At 40.2% G+C, this 19,175-nt stretch overlaps 1 protein-coding gene and 1 pseudogene across 2 annotated transcripts; both read left to right on the plus strand.

Annotated features, from left to right (window-relative positions):
* Positions 1 to 1,268: 1,268 nt before the first annotated feature.
* Positions 1,269 to 1,722, plus strand: LOC138434564 (large ribosomal subunit protein eL33 pseudogene; annotated as a pseudogene).
* A 2,540-nt stretch (positions 1,723 to 4,262) lies between these two features.
* Positions 4,263 to 15,793, plus strand: ZFAND5 (zinc finger AN1-type containing 5). 2 transcript variants are annotated; one of them, XM_069576360.1, is made up of 6 exons: positions 4,263 to 5,380; positions 9,497 to 9,654; positions 10,058 to 10,169; positions 10,771 to 10,874; positions 13,004 to 13,129; positions 14,145 to 15,793. In XM_069576360.1, the coding sequence occupies exons 2-6, from the start codon at positions 9,504 to 9,506 to the stop codon at positions 14,291 to 14,293; spliced, it is 642 nt and encodes a 213-aa protein (XP_069432461.1). In that variant the 5' UTR covers positions 4,263 to 5,380; positions 9,497 to 9,503; the 3' UTR covers positions 14,294 to 15,793. The 2 variants fall into 2 exon arrangements, with proteins under 2 accessions (XP_069432461.1, XP_069432462.1); XM_069576361.1 differs by having other exon boundaries at positions 4,880 to 6,606.
* The last annotated feature ends 3,382 nt before the right edge of the window (positions 15,794 to 19,175 follow it).

A 19,175-nucleotide genomic window follows, 5' to 3' on the forward strand; every position in this document is an offset into this window, starting at 1 on the left:
TCCCACCAACGTATATTCCAGCACCCAGTTCAGTGGGTACCTAGAATGTAGTAAGTGTGCATAACACTTTATGAGAAAAAATGAATACAATATAATTCAGTGTTATTTTCAAGGAATATTTAAGAATGGAGAATTCTAGGGACAGAGGAGCCTGCTGGGCTACAGTCCACAGGGTCGCAGAGTCAGACATGACTGAGCGACTAACACACACACAGTACGAGTCACTTGGTATGTCCCATGTAATGAAATTCTGCAAGAGGTGTTTTTCAACAATCAATTAATAACACCACAATTAGAGCATGCCCCACTTTCCCTGTAATTTTTTTGCAGAGGCTGGTTTCAACCTTCTCTAACAAGCATGGTGACAGCCCTTTTGCACCCTATACTAAGAGCATTCTATCATATATTTGGTGTTCTACAGTTTGTCCTTATAGTCCAATAGAAAATTCAGAACTCCAAAAACAAAACACTCCTTAGAAGCATATCCCCTAATCTGTTACACCAGTAATAGTAATATGAGAAAAAAAAAAATTTCACTTTTTCCCTTCACGTGGTGTGAACATCTCAGAGATCTCCTATAGTATGGTGGGGTAATTCCGTGGTTCTCAAACTTCAGCATGCATCAGAATCATATGGAGAACCTATTTTAACAGATTGGACAAAGTGATCTCACTCAGAGTTTGTGATTCCACAGGTCCAATGTGGGGTCTGAGAAATTTTGTTTCTAACAAGTGTCCAGGTGGTACTGATACTGCTGATCTGAGGACTATACTTTGAAAAGGGCTAGTGTAGTTAAGAACTAGGCTCAATTCCAGGTATATTCCTGTTTGAAACAGTCTCATACAGAAAATCATAAATGCTGGTAGAAAAGACAAATTATCAGAGAGTGCTACATAACATATACTACACAATACATTATTAAATAACCAGCTTGCCTTTTTTTTTTTCTTTTTTTCAATAACACATCATCAGAGATTATCTTGTTTCACTTTTTAATAACTAAAATGGGGGAAGGGGAAAATCTCCAAGTTATTTTTGTCCTCAGTAAAAACCACCTCTATTGATTCCCTGTCCTTCAGTGCCTCAAGGGAGTCACTTATCCTCTTTAGGCATTATCCACTTATCTGTAAAAATGGATATATCAGTGCCTATCCCAGTGAATTCCTGTAAGGATTAAATGAAATCCTAAACGGAAAATACTTAGCCCTAAAAATGGTCTGTAAATGGTAGCTGCTAAGTTTTTACTAAACTGTCTACTCAAGGCTGGTCTCTTTCAGCCATCTTGGACCCTGTGAAGGCCTGCTGGGAACGGGACTTCTAAAACGACAAATATGTCTGGAAGGCTGTGGTCCAAGGCAATTTTTGCTGGCTATAAACGGGGTCTACGGAACCAAAGGGAACACACTGCTCTCCTGAAAATTGAAGGTGTATATGCTCGAGATGAAACTGAATTCTATTTAGGCAAGAGATGTGCTTATGTGTACAAAGCAAAGAACAACACAGTAACTCCTGGTGGAAAACCTAACAAAACCAGAGTAATCTGCGGAAAGATCACTCGAGCTCATGGAAACAGTGGCATGGTTCGTGCTAAATTCCGAAGCAACCTTCCTGCTAAGGCCATTGGACACAGAATTCGTGTGATGCTGTACCCTTCGAGAATTTAAACTTCTTGAAAATAAATAAAAGTGTGGATTTGTAAAAAAAAAAATAAAATAAAATAAACTGTCTACTCAAGAAAGTCAATTCCAATGGTCCTGGGACCAGTGTCTGAAACTACTTCTATCTCTAATACATTAATTGCTTACAGCAATAATTTTAAAAGATGGAAGGCGGGAGGAGAAGGGGATGACAGAGGGTGAGATGGTTGGATGGCATCACCAATGCGATGGACATGAGTTTGAGTAGGTTCCAGGAGTTGATGATGGACAGGGAAGCCTGGCCTGCTGCAGCCCATGGGGTCACAAAGAGTCAGGACTGAGTGACTGAACTGAACTGAAAAACTTTAAACTGTAAAGAAAACGTTCAGTTATGTTCTAGGTATTCTGCTTACTCTGGCAGAGAACTGTTTGATTTGGAAATTTCGGCACAGGGCAACAAGACAGCATCCTCCCAAATATACAAAATTTAAAGAATCACCTGGAGCACCACTTAAATATGCAAGTTTCTGAGCTCCACCCCAAACAACCAAAACTATCTACAAGAGAGCGGTCTAGCTGATTATTTAAAAGTAAACAGTTTCCCATTACTTCATGACAAATAGATGGGGAAACAGTGGAAAGAGTGTCAAACTTTATTTTGGGGGGCTCCAAAATCATTGCAGATGATGACTGCAGCCATGAAATTAAAAGATGCTTACTCCTTGGAAGAAAAGTTATGACCAACCTAGATAGCACATTAAATAGCAGAGACATTACTTTGCCAACAAAGGTCCACTTAGTCAAAGCTTTGGTTTTTCCAGTAGTCACCTATGGGTGTGAGAGTTGGACTATAAAGAAAGCTGAGAGCCAAAGAATTGATGCTTTTGAACTGTGGTGTTGGAGAAGACTCTTGAGAGTCCCTTGGACTGCAAGGAGATCCAACCAGTCCATCCTAAAGGAGATCAGTCCTGAATATTCATTGGAAGGACTGATGCTGAAGCTGAAACTCCAATTCCTTGGCCACCTGATGAGAACTGACTCATTTGAAAAGACCCTGATGCTGAGAATGATTGAAGACGGGAGGAGAAAGGGACAACATTGGATGAGATGGTTGGATGGAATCACCGACTCAATGGACATGAGTTTGAGTAATTTCCAGGAGTTGGTGATGGACAGGGAAGCCTGGCATGCTGCACTCCATGGGGTTGCAAAGAGTCGGAAAGGACTGAGAGGCTTAACTGAACCAATTAGTCCAGGTGATTTTTCTGATCAGCAAGCTTGGGAAACAAGGAAGGGACCTCCCACTCCCCTCTAATAATGACTATTACACGCCCTAAACATCGTTTCTCGAGAAGGCAATGGCACCCCACTCCAGTACTCTCGCCTGGAAAATCCCATGGATGGAGGAGCCTGGTAGGCTGAAGTCCATGGGGTCACCAAGAGTCGGACACGACTGAGCGACTTCACTTTCACTTTTCACTTTCATCCATTGGAGAAGGAAATGGCAACCCACTCCAGTGTTCTTGCCTGGAGAATCCAGAGACAGGGGAGCCTGGTGGGCTGCCGTCTATGGGGTCGCACAGAGTCGGACACAACTGAAGCGACTTAGCAGCAGACATCGTTTCTATTTCTTCATTCAGTTCAGCCACTCAGTCCTTTCCGACTCTTTGCAACCCCATGAACCGCAGCATGCCAAGTCTCCCTGTCCATCACCAACACCCAGAGTCCACCCAAACCCATGTCCATCAAGTTGGTGATGCCATCCAACCATCTCATCCTCTGTCTTCTCTTTCTCCTCCTGCTCTCAATCTTTCCCAGCATCGGGGTCTTTTCACATGAGTCAGCTCTTCGTATCAGGTGGCCAAAGTTCTGGAGTTTCAGCTTCAACATCAGTCCTTCCAATGAACACCAGGACTGATCTCCTTTAGTATGGACTGGTTGGATCTCTTTGCAGTCCAAGAGACTCTCAAGAGTCTTCTCCAACACCACAGTTTAAAAGCATCAATTCTTCGGAGCTCAGCCTTCTCTATAGTCCAACTCTCACATCCATACTGGAAAAACCATAGCGTTGACTAGATGGACCTCTGTTGACAAAGTAACGTCTCTGCTTTTTAACATGCTGTCTAGGTTGGTAACTTTCCTTCCAAGGAGTAAGCCTCTTTTAATTTTATGGCTGCAATCACCATCAGGCTATTATTTACCAGGAAATTTCATAAGTCCTTTCTGTCTTACTAAGTTTGTTTTTTGAGTTGAACAAAATTCACCTGGCGAGGCCAGCTGCAAATGGGGTATTTTTTTGTTGGTGCTTTGAAAAGGTTCTCAGTGTTTTTGGTTAACTCGCCCTTTCAAACTAGTCGGAGCATGTGCCTCATTTCTGAATTGCCCCCTCTTGAACTTCCTCTTACAGCGTCTCCTTATTGATCTCTCCCTTAGGTCTAGCTTGTTTGTCCCTTAGCTTCATTTCTAGAGTAAAACATATGGTGCTTTCCCAGTTCACGAGGCTTTGCTGGAATAGACGATTTCCAGGGATTTTACATGCTGGCCAAAACAGTTTGTTCAGAACCGTGACGCCAGGGCCGAGGGCTGGCAGCCAGTCCGGCGAGCCTTTCCTGACTCTGCACAACCACCCGTGACCTTGGGCGAGCGAGGAAGCGAGCGAGCGCCGCCTTGCCCCACTCCTTCCCGGTAGCATCAGGGCAATGCTCAGGTTGGACTTTAGAATCGAAAGGGGTGTGAGGGAACTGGACTTGGGAGCTTCATAAACAGGCGGGAAGACCCAGAAGCAAAGAGCGGTCTATTTTCTCATCTCGAACCAAATCCTTCTAACTCGTTCTGGATGGGTGGGTGAGGAGGAAGAATAAGGAAGAAAGGGAAATGTCTGCCAAAGACTCTAGACAAAGCGTAAGAACTCAGAGGGCAAAAACCGGGCTTGACTGAGAAAATCGGAAGGCGAAAAGCTTAGGGCGGACAATCGGGCTAAAAATAGAAACGCATCCTCCACAGGACTATTTCTTTCCAGCTCCACCCTGGAGCCGGCAGCCGGGCCAGTAACTAGGCTCCGCGCAACAGCAACGCGGTCAGGCTCAGCCCCGCCTCCCCGGCCGGGTGACTGAAGGCAGAGGCGCAGCGTTGGGCACGTGACGTCAAGGCGCTCCCCGCCGCCGCCGCCGCCGTCGGGGTTTTCGCTGACGCACAGACCCCGCCCCCTCTCTCTTTCCATCGCGGGGCGGAGAGAACGCGTCAGTCGGCCGGAGCGCGGACCTGCCTGCATCACCGTTTGGGGCTCGTCGTTCTGGGAGCTGCACAGCTTCCCCGGCGGTAGCGAAGCGACAGAGAGCGCAATTCGCGGCCCCTTGCGGTCCCCGGGCTTAGTTGCGCGTGCCCCGCTCGTGCTTGGAGTCAGCCAAACTCGCGGCCGGTGGAGGTGTGAAGCGACGACGGGCGAGCGCAGCGAGCAGCCTTAGCCGCTGCGGCCTTCTGTTCTACTCCCTCCGCCCCCTCCTCCTCCGCCGCTTCCCCCACCGCTGCCCTCCCCCCACTTCCCGAGCTCCGGCGTGTCCCGGCCACGCTCGGGGCTGCTGCGGGAACAAAGGAGGACCCCGCGGCGGCGGCGGCGCCACCTCCGCCTGCGGCTCCAGCCCGCGGCGGCGGCTCTAGGGCTTCCGGCTCGCCCCTCCCAGAGGGCTCGGCCCGGTCCCCACTTCGCCGGCGTCGTGCGCGAGCCCGGCTCCCGCAGTCGAAGAGTAAGTAGCACGGGGCTAGGGGAAGGCGCCCGGCTGCTGGTGCCGGGCCGTGGGTGGAAGTGGGGGACTAGGCGCCGCGAGCCGGCGAAGCCCGAGCGGCCCACGGATGGCGGCGTCAGGGGGAGGGGAGCCCGCCTACCAGCTCAGGAAGCACAAAGACGGAGGCGGCATCCTGTCGTCGTGACCGGAGGCCGGTTCCCTGTGCCCCGGACTCGCTCGCACACTCACGGTCGGAGAAAAAATGCCCGGCGTGCGGCCTCGGGGAGATTCGAGCTCCGGGCCTCGCTCAAATCCATCCCGGCCGCCTTCTGCGGTGGCGTCCCGCCTGGGCCGCCGAACCGGGAAAGACAAAGAGGCGGTGGCGACGGCCGCGCCCCCAACCCTTTGCCCGCCGCACCCCCCTTCGCCGCCTCCTCCGACCCTTTCGGGGCCGGGGGTCGGCGAGGGACCGGCAGGGTGAGAGGCCTGCTTGGCCTACGGAACTGCTGTTCTGCATGACTCAGTGGTTTTTGGAGAAGGCCCTGCTGGGCTTTCCTGAACGAGGCCTCTGCTTGGAAGGGCATGGGGGTAAGGGTGGAGGACCAGTGGGATTCGAACTTGTTTTAAAATTTCCTGGGACGTTGGGCGATAGGGACTTATCCGTGGTGGTTCGGTTTTATCGAGGTTGCTGCATTTCTTGCCGGAGATTATTTTCATGAAGGAAATGGAGCACCTTCCCCTTTGTTTCGTGCATTTAGGCTGATGAACGTGAAATTTTTTGCTTTCTTTGCACGCACTCCGTGGATCTGTGAAAGACCTGGGTTATCTTTATTGACTAAATGTTTCCTATTAATCTGGTCTAAGAACACAGTAGTAGTATATAGGTCATAGAGCCGATGTTCTTTAACTTGGCCTTTGGGTGATTTACAGACTTTCTTAAAAAACTAAATGAATCTTTATTTTACTCTTTATTTTTAAAGCAGGGATTCAGAACTGAATTGGTGAAAATACTGAAATTTTATTTTTTCAAGTTTTCTAAAAATGTCCCCCTCTAGAGATGTTTTAATCGTCCCTGTTTTCTCTCTCTCTCTCAGGCTCTGTATTAAGCCTGAAAAGGAGCCTTTAAAATCACAGTAATCTTCTCCATTTGGCAAGAGGGAACGAAGATCTGGAGAGTAAGGGCTTGCCCAAGGTCACTGGCTTAGTTAGAGGTAGATTAGAGACTAGAACTCCAGTCTCAACTCCGGGTAAGGTGACCATTCTTAACGTCTTGTGCACCTGAGAGAACTAAATTCACATAGTTGTAAAAGCCTTTTTTATTTGTTTGAGGCTGGAGAATTTTTCAGTTACATGCTTCTGTCTTTTGGGGTTTTGGTTTTTAGCTATGAATTAGAGGAGGCCGCAAACTGTAAAGTATATATACACACAGGTACAGTTCATCCTATATTTGATAGAGCTGACACAATGAATGCTCAAGTTTCTAACAACTTTATTAAAGATGCTAAGTAATAATGGTATTGTATTTTTTTCTAAAATACAAATAGGTAAACTTACACAAATAGGGCAACTTATTCCCCACACCCACCTAAAAACTGCCACTAAACAGGAGGGTTGTTTCTATCTTTGCCTCTTCGTTGTGCTTGGGTTTTATAAAACAACTCTGACCGTTGTGTCTGAGTTTTTGGTGATACTTGCATTTCTGATTTGAGATTTTCTCCTTCCCTACCTCAGAAAAAACTGACAACCCTAATGGCATCTTTTTGTTGTGTTTGCTTATATTAGATATACAAGTGCTGCATCTTTAGTTCTTGGGGTTGTGTAGGAGTTGGCAGCCTCTGAGATATAAATAGAAGCTGATTTCAGAGGCCCCTGTTGACTAGGCTTTATGTGAGAGCCTCCATCCAGCTCAGCCTGTCACATTGCAGCCTTGTGACAGGCTGAAGCGCCCGCCCATGTGATCTAAGCTTCTGAGAAATATTAAGGCAAGCTGTGCACTTGTGATGGCATTTAAAAGCTGCCTTTCTAGGGGGAGAAAAGTCTACAAGATGAGATGTCATGTGTAAGGCTAATACCCTATGTCTCAGTTTGGAGGCTATTTATGTAAATTGAAGGTAGATGTGTTTTTCTGAAGAAAGTTGGAATACTTTGCATGTGAAATCATTAGGTTAAGATCCCCAGCCGCATTTATACAAACAAAAGATTTTTAGAATCAGGTTAGTATTAATGTAAGTTGACTTTTAGGCCAGTTTACTCTTTAAGCCACTTGTCAGATGATAGCAAAAGTTAATATAGCAGGTAAGCTAAGCATAATTCTTAAGAGGACTTCCAGGAGTGGCCCTCCTTTTTGCATAGGGCAAAGATTCACATATTTTGCATGGTGGGCATGCAAATAAATGCACAATGTATTTTTTTGCACATACTCAAACTCTTAAAAAACTCAGCTGAAAGTGTTTATCAATAAACTTCCTAAGTAATGTTGAAATGTTTACACTACCCTGCTCCAAAATGAGTCAGCTGAATTCCACTTACTATTTAAAGAGATAGTGTTAACTAAATTAGTACTGTTGTCTGAAGTAAGTTGCAAATATTGGTCAATTTCCATGCAAGCTTCATTGGCTTGAAATATTTTCAAGCTTGAAATATGTCTTTTTGCTAACAAAGGGAAAGATTACTATCATTTAAATGGTTGGGAGAATTGTCAGGATTCAGGACACATCAAATTTGGTTAGTCCTCTTCTTTGTGGAATTTTGGTTAGTACTTATTAATACTTTATGATAACTCCCTAAAGAGAGTATCTTAGTTTGTGCTGGTTGGAAAAAAGCAACATGAAATTCTAGGAAGTAACAAGCTCTAGTTGGAAGTACTTTCCTATATGCACCTGAAATGTTCATAACTTGTAAGTCACCTCTATTGTCAACGTTTAGGTACAGGTAAACGACAATGACCAGAATTATTACACACAATCTCCCTTTGATAAAATGCCCAAATATGCTTTCTGTACATTCATACACAATTTTAGGTGACAAGGAAACCTTCCAGGGTTTTAAAATATTTAAATTTATGTTCTGTTAACTCAGCAAATTTTACTAAATTTAGCAAAACATTACTGTATTTGTGTTAATTTTAAGAAGGCTTCTGGAATAGCAAGGTTATATTAAGTTCTTTTTGGTAACCTAGCATTGAATATTAACCATTATTAAAGATTGTGTATATTGCTTTACTTTGCTATCTTGAAATTGAGCTTGGAAAAGTTTCATTATTTTCTGGCAATGAGGAAGACAAACGCTTGTTACAAGTTTTAATAGAGCTGTTGGTTAAGAAATCTGTGGCTGATAATTTGTGCTTTGCAGGTTTCTAGGCACTGGCTTTAAAGTATACTTACACCCAGATTTCACATGTCAAATGTAGAACAAAAGAAATTTCCTAGGCAGCTGACCTCTGAATTCTTTAAGAGCGTCACTTTTTGGTGCCAGGGCAACAGGAAGAGCTAGATGATCTACCAGCTCTCTTCTCAGTGTCCTGTATGCTTCAGGTGTTGAAGCATTTTAAGAGTACCCATGCTCTGCCCCGCAGCAGAATTGAATTAATTACAAGGGCCCAGTATGTTCAGGTGTTTTAAGAAACCTTTAGAGCTGCTTCCATATACTAGTTTAAAGAACCACTAGTAGCTATGAAGAGTCAGTTAATTTTGATGATTTGAAAGGATCTGCTTGTAGTGTAGAACAAAAAGTGATACCAGTTAGAAAAATTGATTTAAACATAATTTTGTGTTTATAAAGAATTAAACAATGGAAGGGTGACCTTTTCAGGAATTAAACAGTGACAGGTGAAATTTTAATGTTTAATGATAGAATTTTTTTGTCCTAAAAATGTCAAGTCATGATAGATGATTGTTTATCAAGCTAAAACAGTTCCTTTCACGTACTTTGTTTTATAAAGGCAACAAAACATTCATAATTTAGCCAATTTTAAAGATTAATAACACAATTTAGTCCTTTGTTAGAGACAAACGCAGTGGTTAGAAATGACAAAGATAAATGATGACTATCGTACTAATTTAGTGATTGTGTGGGTTTTCTTTTTTTTTCCCCCACTAAATTCTGGTTTCTAAAATTTTTATTTTGTTCTGTTTGTAGCAGAAAAATGGCTCAGGAGACTAACCAGACCCCAGGGCCCATGCTATGTAGTACAGGATGTGGCTTTTATGGAAATCCTAGGACAAATGGAATGTGTTCTGTTTGCTACAAAGAACATCTTCAGAGGCAGCAGAATAGTGGCAGAATGAGCCCAATGGGTAAGTTGTTTCCAAGAAATAACACATTTGAAGAACTGGTGGCTGCAAAATACAACCAAAATTGGGGCCTCAGACTGAGAATCATTGCTGAAAGTCCAAGGAGAGAAGACCTGAGAAAAGCTTGAAACTTAAAGCAACAACCAAGTTCTTGGAATGACTATATGAGGAATGAGTGACATCTACAAGCATCTTTTAGCTTTTTCTTTTCCCTTTTTGAGGTTTTATTGGCTATGACTTTTTTTTTTTTGTTTGGATATCACTTAAGTGTAAGATTCTGCGGCACAGTGAAAAAGTGCTTAAGTCACTAACCTAATTAAATGCAAGTATTTGTTACTTATTAATAGTTTTGATAATGAGTGTTTCTACTGTTGCTTCATTTCTTACCAGTCCTTTTTTTAAACAGGGACAGCTAGTGGTTCCAATAGTCCTACCTCAGATTCTGCGTCTGTACAAAGAGCAGACGCTAGTTTAAACAACTGTGAAGGTGCTGCTGGCAGCACATCTGAAAAATCAAGGTACGATTAAACATTCTTGAGTATTTATAATAATGCATGGAGGAAATAAAGATGACTGACATAATTATGAATGTTAATAAATAATAATGGTGTGTTATATATATTATAATGATGTTAATATATTAGATATCTACATGTGTTGCACAATTGGGGATTCCAGTGTCCTTTAATATATGATCTTGTAGGTCATTGAGTAAAGATGTGTATAATAAAGCACTGCTGCTGAGTAGCCTAAAGGATACTGTGTTGAGAATGCTGTGCTTTTTCTTGTAATTGAGGTGTGAAGATTATAGAGAATGAGGCCGTACAGATTATTGTGCTGCTACATAAGGCATTCTGGCAAAGTTGTCCCTTTTGCCCTTAAATTCTAGTTGGCTCTGATGGAACACTGTAGCCTATACAAATATGCAGGCTTGAATTGATGAGCCATTTATCAGATCGCTCTCCTTATTCTCAGACATTTGTGCTGGGCATCCTTTTTAGAGTATTTAGCTCCATTTGATCATGCTACAAATAATATATATATGTTGAACTGACAACTTACTATCTCACCAAGAAGTACCCTTAACATCTTAAAAAATGTTTGCTTGAACTCAAATAGAAATATGCCTGTGGCTGCCTTGCCTGTAACTCAGCAAATGACAGAAATGAGCATTTCAAGAGAGGACAAAGTAACTACCCCAAAAACAGAGGTGTCAGAGCCAGGTATGCTTTTTATCTGATTCTTTATCTCTTCTCTGCCCATCCCCCGTTACCTTTGCACCTATAAATCAGTAAACTTTTATCATGTGAAGGCTGGAAATGTCAAGAATTTAATGAATTTAAAAGGTAGGTTACCACTACATTTTAGAAGTATCTAAACATTAAAGAAGGAAGGTATTGTTCATAAACAGAAGAAATTTGAATTGCAAAGCCATGGAGAAAAAAATAATCAAAAGCGTTAACTCTTTAGTCTTGGATATTGTCAATACTGCAGGAAATACTCAAAAGAACATATTGAACACTGAAGCTTTCAAGTTGAAGTGTGGGATCCCTGTGGGAGTTTAAAACTCAGTGTGGAATGGCATTTTGGTTTTCATTAAATAGTGACTGAGTCTATGCTGAACTTAACATTAAAGAAAGCACTTCTGGTTGTGCTCTGTTGTCAGGTTGACTTTTTTACTTTTCATTGCTAGACCCTGGAACAGTGATTTGCATACTCTGTGGTGGTGCACACAGTTGATTTGATCAGTTTATTATTTGGGACACAGTGTTAAAACCTTTAGTGAGATATGTAATCTGCTTTGGAAGCTTGCTTTTGCTAATGTTACATAGCCAAGCTTATGTGAACCATGTAAGTCTTGATTGATAAAGCTAAGGTGAAAATTTTTATGTTGGGGGGTTGAATCCATATTTGGTATTTTAAAGTTCCATCCTTATGATGAAAAACTGACCAAATTAGTGTCGTTCCGTTTCATTTGTTTTTGTTTTTTTAAAAAACAAAATCTTGAAACAGTACTTTTTTGGATTAGATCTGTAACTATTTCTGTGCATTTATTATTTCTTCACCTGAATGCACTTTGCTGCTCTACCTGTTCTGTATCATTTTTCTTTCCTCAACTACTCGCACCCCCACCAAGAACCACTGTCCAGTTTTCAGGTGTAGCCAGGAAAATGGCTGTCACCTCCCCTAGACTATTCCACAGACTGTCCTTCCATTATACCATCACAACAATACATTAGGGTTGCCATGGTAGATTGTTAGGAATAAGTAATAGCTAGAATATTACCGGTGGTCTAATATTATACTGTTAATTTCACTGGATATATCACTAATGTAAATGAATTCTAAATTTGGAGAGAATTTCAGTAAGTTGTTATTAAACCGGTTGGTTTGCTATAGAGTTTGGATTTATGCTGATAGTATTAATGCTGGCCTATTTAGGCAGTAATTCTAGTATTTTATGCATCAATTTGCTGTTCTTGGGATTTGGATTAATATTAATTTTATAAAGGTAGAATTAAATTTTGTTTTAAATAACCTGGAGGTAATATGAACTCACAGTTATCTGCAGTTTTATCTTTATATTGACAAATTCTGTTGATGTCTTGAGTGAACTTAAAACTTAGATCCCTTTTACCTGGAGAAACGGACTTTTAAAAGTAGGTCATATCTCTCATTAAGTATCACAAAGTAAATTAAAGCTATGCTGTAAAAATTCTTGTTTTGCCTATGGAATCCTTAAGCTTCACAGGTATATTGTCCTAAAGACAGTGTTTGCTAATCTTCAAAAGAAGGTTTTTTTCTTTTTTTAAAAAGACTTCCATGTTTCCTGCATAAGACGATATAAAGGACTTCTTAAAATGATACAATAATTGTGAAATTTTAGAGTCTGAGTTAGAGGTTAATGATTTGGGTTTTACTTGTCAAAATTTACTGGGTTTATCTACAGTTTTTCTTTTAACTTTCCAGTGTAAAAACAAAATGACTTTATAGCTAAGTACCTCAGAAGTTGGCAGCCTTATTTACTGAGTAGTAATGAATTTGAATCTGCCCTAATTAAGAAGATTGCATTTAGGTATTTGCAGTGTGGAAACTAAGCAGATGACCACATCTCTCAGGTCTTTAAAACCTAGAATTAGGATTTTATTTCCCAGTCCTAAAGTGAGTTTAATGGAATTTAAGTGGAGTGATAATAAAGTAAAAGATTCTATTTAAAATACATGTTATATGTTTTCTTTCAAGACGGGCTTAAACATTTTCATGAAGAGTCTTACTGTTTAGTTTTTGACTTACTAGATAATTGTCAGCCAAACAGTTGACAAACTTCTAATTTTTACCCTTGTTTTTTCAGTTGTCACTCAGCCCAGTCCTTCAGTTTCTCAGCCCAGTACTTCTCAAAGTGAAGAAAAAGCTCCTGAGTTGCCCAAACCAAAGAAGAACAGGTGTTTCATGTGCAGAAAGAAAGTTGGCCTTACAGGTATTCAAGAGCTCCTGGTTACTCCCTATGGAATTCAGTTCAGTCACTCAGTCATGTCTGACTCTTTGTGACCCCATGAGTCACAGCACGCCAGGACTCCCTGTACATCACCAACTCCCGGAGTTCACTCAGACTCAAGTCCATCGAGTCAGTGATGCCATCCAGCCATCTCATCCTTGGTCGTCCCCTTCTCCTGCCCCCAATCCCTCCCAGCATCAGAGTCTTTTCCAATGAGTCAACTCTTGGCATGAGGTGGCCAAAGTACTAGAGTTTGAGCTTTAGCATCATTCCTTCCAAAGAAATCCCAGGGCTGAACTTCAGAATGGACTGGTTGGATCTCCTTGCAGTCCAAGGGACTCTGAAGAGTCCTCCAAGACCACAGTTCAAAATTAGTCTTAAACATAAAACACCCAACTTTCAAGAATAGGAGGTTTCCACAGTAGACTGGAAAGGGGACAGTGAGAAGAAGTTGAGTTTGCTTTCCATTGGTCTCTCTAATCCTATGAAACCCTTTCCTGACTTCAGACCTTCTGAATTATTTTCCTTTATAGGATTAGTAAAAATTTCATCTCTTTTGACTCTTTCCTTTGTTCTAGGGGAGAGGTAGTTGAACTAAACAGTAATCACCTGCTTTGAGTCAGACACAAAATGTTTTGGATACTTTTTAATTGTTTAAATCTCAGAACTGTATGTGGTTGTCTTCTAGTTTTCACGTGCAGAAACATTATTAGTCAGTATACAGTAGGACTAGAATTTAAATCCGGTTCAGTCTGACTCCAGAGCTTTGTGATTTTTCTGTTGTGTTTGATATCTACCAGAGTTTATGGAAGATAGTTACTTGTATTTCTCACCATGTCAGAAGAGGTTGAAAACACTTTTCACAATTTAAAATGACAATTGGTTTAATATTACAGAGAGTCATGAAAATCTGGTTCCTTTCCTATATTGACTTATGCTTTGTTTCTTCTAATTGCTTTAAGTTCCTAAATAACTCTACTTCCTTTTATATGTACAGGGTTTGACTGCCGATGTGGAAATTTATTTTGTGGACTTCACCGTTACTCTGACAAGCACAACTGTCCATATGATTACAAAGCAGAAGCTGCAGCAAAAATCAGAAAAGAGAATCCAGTTGTTGTGGCTGAAAAAATTCAGAGAATATAAATTACTACTTGTGAAGAGACTGATAATTTGTTTTTATTTTAATATACCGTAGGAAAACATTAAAGAGCAGATGCATGGCCATTTTCCTTTGATGTTCTCCAGAGTTTTACTTTACACTTGTCTGTCTTATAATTGATATTTTAGGATGTTTGGGTGTTTGTTACAGGCAGAATTGGATAGATACAGCCCTACAAAATGTATATGCCCTCCCCTGAATAAAATTGGATGAAAATCTGCACAGCAAATTGAAATACACAGATAACAAGGACAAAATTTAGTTCCTTCGTGCCAAACAAAATAAGTGAAATACCTTTCTGCATGTTTGCAGCATATCTGCCTTTGGAAATGTAATCAAGGTATAATCTTTGGCTAGTGTTATGTGCCTGTATTTTTTTAAAGAAATGGTACACCAGAAAAGGACTGGCAGTCTACTTCTACCATAGTTAAACTTCACCCTGTTAATTTCCACATGTTCCTTGGAAGCAGGAGGAAAGCTATAAAAAGAATCAGACCTTTCCATGAAACCAGTGTTTGGTGCCATATGTAAGCCTGGTTAATTGGTGTTCTAAAAATTGTCAAGACATTCTGTGAAAGGTACACATTGTTTAACTGGTTAAAGAGTAAAATGCATCAAGCCAACAGGGTCTTGAGCTATCTTTGAAGCTTATTATGCTGGCCTGCACCAGACAGTGTCTGCATTACTCTCATTGCTAAAAATGTGTAGAACAAAACTGCACTAGGATTAATTTATTTACAAGAAGAAATTAAAACTACATTTGGTTTTCACATACAGCAGCTCTATGGAGTAACATGCATCTGAATTTTAAGTTTGCAAAGGTATCTGAATAGTTAATTTTTCATGTGCATATTTTGTTGAATGTTTTGGTTCAAGAAAGAATGTTTAAAGCTTTTTTAAAGACTTCAGTTCTTAATGTAACTGTACCCTTCTGCATGGAAAATCATAACCAACATGGCTGCAGTAGACTTCTTAGTGGTATCCAGCACCACTTGCAGAGGGCTGCTTTATATTAATTGTACTTGGGTGTAGGACTCTAGTGTTCTTGGGTGTATTGCATGGGCTGCATTATCTACAGCATTGTACAATAACAACTAGAAGAGGCAGTATACTTCACTGATGCTTGTCTGGTAATATCACTTCTGTGTTATAATGGAAGGTTTTTTGTGATGTATGAAACTTGTGTTTTTTATATATAAATGAGTATAGTTAGATTAGTGTCGTGGTAATGCCTGTTTTCATCTGTAAATAGTTTTAAGTATGTACACGAGGCACTACTTCTGATTTATTGCAGTGTTCAGTCTTAGTTTTTACTTTTATTCTTAAAGCATTCAGTTTTGCTTTCAATTTTATGTACCTTAGTTCTAAAGTTAGATTTGCAGATGTGTACAGATAGTACATATTTATGTATTGCACATAATCATGCTATTCAGCATTGATGCTATATTGTATTATGTAAATAATAAAAGCCATGTACAGAGGGAGACTTTCCACTTGTTTATTGGGTTTTTAAGCCATAGTTAGATATTCTAAAGGGGGATTATTAGGAAATGTTTGATATTGAACTTTAGTCGTGTTTATAGACTTTGCATGGCTGTATTATTTTTTTTCATTTCCATTCCTAAACATTCACATGAGAACCATGAGATGAGTGTTAAACTATTATGAATCGGCACTTTAGGATCAAAACTGTTAGAATTTAGGTCAGTTATTCCATCCTATCTCCCTTTTCTCTTTTTCGCTTTATAAATGGCACTTTAGGCATTACAACTGGTTTACAGCAACTGGCATAGTTTTATTTGGGGTTTGATTCTAATGTTAAGATGGTCCCGTGGGCTTGGTCTTTGCAGGTGTCGTGAGATAATAAGAGCTAACAGTGCCATGTTGACTTGGCCAATGCAATAGCTGAAGCCAAAAAGCAGAACCATTACATCTCGATGAAGTTGGAAATGGAAATATTCAGTACTTAACATGATGATTCGCTACCACCTGTCACAGTTCTTTGCTGCTACTTTTGCTTCAGGTGAGGGGATATGTATACTATTGAAGTATGAGATAAGGATAGTGTCTCAAATTATGAAGGATACTGAATCACAGTTGAGCTAAAAGTTGTGTTAGAAGGCAAACAATTTTTATTCAAAGTTTAAGACTGTTTTCCTTCAGTGTTACCTATGTAAACATTTGCCTGATAAGTTTTTAAATCTTCAGGTTTTGAAATCCAAGAGGGGTATGTTGGGGGCAAAGAAGACAGATGGGAAGATGATGGATTCTTGGGCTTCACTTGTCTGTAATGGTCTTTGAAGTAAGTAGCATGAGATTATGGTAATGTTTCCATAATCATTTTTTATGCAAAATATTAATTTAGGACATAACCTGACTTAAGGACTTGATTTGTCAGGAGCATCAGTTGGGGAGAAGGGATCAAAGTGTGTAAGGCAACTAGGAAGATTCAAATGTACCAGGACTCCTGTATACAAACCTGAAAGTTTCTCAGGCAAGATTATATATAAATGGGCTTTAACTTTGAAATGCACACTGACATAAAGCATTTCAAGGCTAATACCACATTTCTCCTTGGACTTTGTACATCCCCACCCCAGACATGTTTTGACAGTGATGATATGAATTACCTATATGGCCTAGGGATAGTTTCTTTATCGTAGCTCTTTTTCAGTGGGCTTTATCTACAAAACTAAGGCCTATGGTTTGAGCAGAAGTGGTTTTTCCACAGCATGAAATTGCAAAGGGGAAAACTGCAATATAGGTGAAGTGACTTCCTAGTTAAGATAATGGACCCTAAAACCAATCTTCTTCGTCTGTAAGTAATGATAAAAAATAACCTGGCACTTGGTGTTCCGTATTAAATTTTTTAAGGACTTAATTTTAGGTTCACAGCAAAGTTGAGAGAGAAGTGCAGAGATTTCCCATGCACCCTCTTCATCCACACCACATACGTTGCTGTATTACCAACATCGACCACTAGAGTGATAACATTTTGTTAAAGTTGATGAGCCTGTATTAACAAAGTCCATAAATTATAGTCAACCATTGGTGTTTTCTGTGAGTTTGCACAAATCTATAGTGACAAATCCATCATAATATACAACTGCCAACTACTGACCTTTTTACTGCTGCTATAATTTTTCCTTTTCCAAAATGTTACATGTGGAATTGTGCAGTACATACGCAACCTTCTCAGATTGGCTTCTTATACACTTAGTAATCACTTAAGTTTTCTTCATGCCTTTTCATGGCTTGACAGTTCATTTTTTTTACTCTTGAATAATCCATTTTCTGGATGTGCCACAGTTAATTCCATACACCTGCTGAAGGATATCTTGGTTGCTTGCAAGTTTGGGTGGTTATGAATAAAGCTGTTAGAAACATTAGCAGATTTGTGTGGAATTAAGTTTTCAACTCTCGGGTAGGTAATATGTAAGAATATATATTTGGTTTTCTAAGAAATCATCAAATTTGTCCAAAATGGTTGTACAATTTCGCATTTTTACAGCATTGGAAGAGTTTCTGTTCCACATCTTCACCAGTATTTGATATCAGTGTTCCGGGTTTTGGCTGTTCAGATAGGCGTGCAGTTAAATCTCATCATGGTAACTTGATGAATCTTTAGTATTAATTTGCAATCTGTTTGTATATCTTTGATGTGGTGTCTAATAAGCTCTTTGGCCCAGTAGTTTGTTTTCCTACTGAGTTATTTAAGAGTTCTTTCTGTATCTTGGATAACAATTCTTTATCAGATGTGTCTTGCAATCTGTAGTTTGTTCTCGGGCTATTACTAATTTTAATATCCTAGCGTAATGATTTCTAGAACATATAAATTTTTTTTAAATTTTCTTTATTATTTGGTTATTTGGGGGCTGCACTAGGTCTTCCTTGCCTCGAGGCTTTGTCTAGTTGCGCTGGGCTGGGGGCTACTCTCTTGTGGTGCACAGCTTCTCACTGCGGTGGCTTTTCTCCTTGCAGAGCACAGGCTCTCAGTGAGTGGTGCCCTGGCGTCAGCAGTTGTGGTGCACAGGTTTAGTTGCCCCTTGGCATGTGGGATCTTCCCAGACCGGGGATTAAACCTGTGTCCTTTGCATTGGTAGGCGGGTTGTTAACCACTGGACCACCAGGGAAGCCCTAGAAAATTTTTTGGTAACAGGATTAGTTACATTAAGTTGTATAATGAAAAGGTAAAGATCTGTAACTTTCAGTTTTAAGTGATTACAATCATTCTTTTCAGTTGCATTAAATCAAGTTCTTTGCTAAGAGTGGGCAAAAGTCTACTAAGTAATATAACAGCATATTAAGCGTATTAGTTATGATTGTATTTTTTGAATTGGTAATATATTCACAGGGTTTGAATTCATTGATACACATTGAGAAGCAAAGCAGCTTTCATCTTGTTGCATATGCCCCGTTCCAAAGATAAGTTTTAGGTCGCTGTCATAACTTGGAAAGTTAATCTCCTCTGTGTCATGTAAATGTTTGTGTACAGAGACTTAATTTGACTCATTTGCTCAACATTTGAATGCAGAGTTACAGTGAATTTTGTTCATAAATTTAGCTTATAATTTTGGAGGGAATGATGGATGTGGTTTCTGGTTTATCAGCAGTAAGATTATATAGCCTTAAATTAGATAGAAAGGTTTCCACGGGCAAAGCAGTGTGTTGTTAACAAGTAATTTGAAATTTGATAAAACAGTTTCTTATGTTTGTCCAGTCTGCTTTAAAGCAAATGTGCATATACAACAATACAGAAGTGCTGTTTAATGCTTATTACTATTTTCACACACAAACTCTGGTTTTCAATTCATATGAAAGCAAAGAGCATTATTTTGTGTTTTTCCCTAGGGTGCATTTCTGTTC

This window comes from Ovis canadensis, chromosome 2, assembly GCF_042477335.2.
Source record: "Ovis canadensis isolate MfBH-ARS-UI-01 breed Bighorn chromosome 2, ARS-UI_OviCan_v2, whole genome shotgun sequence".
Classification (NCBI taxonomy): domain Eukaryota; kingdom Metazoa; phylum Chordata; class Mammalia; order Artiodactyla; family Bovidae; genus Ovis; species Ovis canadensis.